Source organism: Pterocles gutturalis, unplaced genomic scaffold (assembly GCF_000699245.1).
Source record: "Pterocles gutturalis isolate BGI_N339 unplaced genomic scaffold, ASM69924v1 scaffold6452, whole genome shotgun sequence".
NCBI classification, from domain to species: Eukaryota; Metazoa; Chordata; class Aves; order Pterocliformes; family Pteroclidae; genus Pterocles; species Pterocles gutturalis.
This window is the reverse complement of record NW_010110057.1, coordinates 1-1,905: the sequence shown is the minus strand read 5'-3', so window position 1 is coordinate 1,905 and position 1,905 is coordinate 1. Positions and strand designations below refer to the sequence as shown.

Here is a 1,905-nt window from a genome sequence, read left to right as displayed (position 1 = left end):
CTACACTCAGGCCAGCATACCACCTCCATCCATGCCTTCACGTGAGAAATAAGACCAGCCCAACCCCAACTAGAAGATGCCCAGCCACTGTACTTTTCCTCCTGCTCTTCTCCACTCACAGAATACAACACTACCAGATTTTGTCTAGCCTTTATTGAAAGTTATAAAAAGAGGTTCAGGAGCTCCCAGCAGCTCCAAGTTAGTAGTAGTGCAAACCATTGGTTAAAGAAAGAATCATCCCTGCAGAGACGTCGAACGCCATTTGGCTTTGCATCCACAAAAAGTTTTCCCAGCTGCAGTCCTGCTGGCTTGAGCTGGGGCCCAGGACAGAACAGGCTGCCAGCTCAGGGAAAGTCGCCTCTCCTTCCCTCTCCTTCGGCTGCATGGATGGCAAACGCAGGTCCCAGGGGCATCCCAGTCACAAGGGAGCAGAAGTGCGGAAGGGTGGATGCAGCTGGCATTCTAGAAGAGGCACTGAAGGGTTTACCAAGTAGCAGTTCAGACACTAGCCAGGTTCATCAGAGAGAAATTCCTTTGTGAGGACAGAGAGCTCCATGTCAAACAACTAAAGCGCCTCTGCAAGCAGCTGGAGGACGATGCTGTCACTCCTGCAGCAGACACTGCTCCCCCTTGAGCTGCCGTGAGAACACCCCAGGGGACTCTGAAGCGGGTAAGACCCCTCTGCCCATGGCTGACCTTGTAGAAACACAGTACTGGCTGCTCAGAGGCTGCAGAGCTCCGAAGGAAGCAGTAAGAAAGGCTTATTATATAAAAGGATTTGGCCTGTGTTGTCTTCTATTTTTCCCCTCCCCAAGCCCTACTAATGGCAGGGCTCCTCAGCTGGTGATCTGCACTGGTATCTTCCAGCAGAACAACATCTGGTCCTGGTCATCCACCAGCTCCCACTTTACAATCAGTTTAATCTGAAAGAGAGACAAGAGCAGAGAGTGCTCAGGAAACCGTAAGGGAAGGACATGGAGAGGGGAGCTATCACTTGTGTGGAGGAAGGTCCTGGGAGCTCTCCCCAAAGATGACAGAGCTGGGGCATAGTGCCCGCTGCAGTAGGTGGGCCATGCTCACGCAGTGACTCCTGGAGTATCTCACGTGACTAGAGGGTTCAGTTGTGCGACACAGGAGACTTCCACACACTGCACTCAGGTCCCCACTCCCCGAGTGAGCAGAGAGTGGAAGCACCCTGCAGCCTCCCAGCTGAGCTGCTCTCTGGAGCTGAGCACCCCCAATTCGGGAGCATTTGGCTGAACACAGCAGGCTCTGCAGGCAGGTGCAGTACAGGAGGACACTGGGGCAGCTGAAAGCCACTTCTCAGCAGCTGGAAGCAGGCTGCTTCCTCTGCTGGGTCTGTCCCAAAGTGGGAACTTGAAAAAAGTCATGCTCACATTTGAAGTGCCACCTGATAGTTCCAGGAGTCTTCTAACCTCTTCCCCACCACCACCGGACAAAGTGTCCTTCCTTAGAGGCCCCAGGAGGGACGGTAGCTCTGAGGAGCAGCCCAGCTGCCTGCTTACTTACGCTGGGGTACTCGCTCTTCACAGGGAGTTTATTCAGGTAGCTGTACGAATGGCCCTTCTGAATGGGGCACTGGATCCCAGACTTGCATCCATCAGGCTCAGGAATAGGGAAGGGTATGTCCACGTGCAGCATCTCGCCGAACACCCTCGCTTTGCTGCCCTGGCTCTGGATCTCTGCGGAACACAGAGAAGCAGCATGAGCATGGCCCCAGAGCAGGGAGCCCTGGAGGCTGCAAGAACACAAACAACTAAGGGACACTCTTCCCCCCTGGCCACTTCTTCCCACCCAGACCCCTCTCCAGCCGCCTTCCCCACTCCTCTCCAAGCAGCGGGACACAGAGGCGACCGTCCCCCGCCGCCCACCCCCGGCCCCCAG

At 55.3% G+C, this 1,905-nt stretch overlaps 1 protein-coding gene across 1 annotated transcript; it reads right to left on the bottom strand.

Annotated features, from left to right (window-relative positions):
• Nucleotides 1-270: 270 nt before the first annotated feature.
• NPC2 (Niemann-Pick disease, type C2) lies at nucleotides 271-1,759 on the bottom strand (the record flags this gene model as incomplete). The annotated part of the gene is made up of 2 exons (XM_010073185.1): nucleotides 271-923; nucleotides 1,531-1,759. Coding segments are annotated over 2 exons (316 nt in total), but the record flags the coding sequence as incomplete, so codon positions are not given.
• Nucleotides 1,760-1,905: the final 146 nt, after the last annotated feature.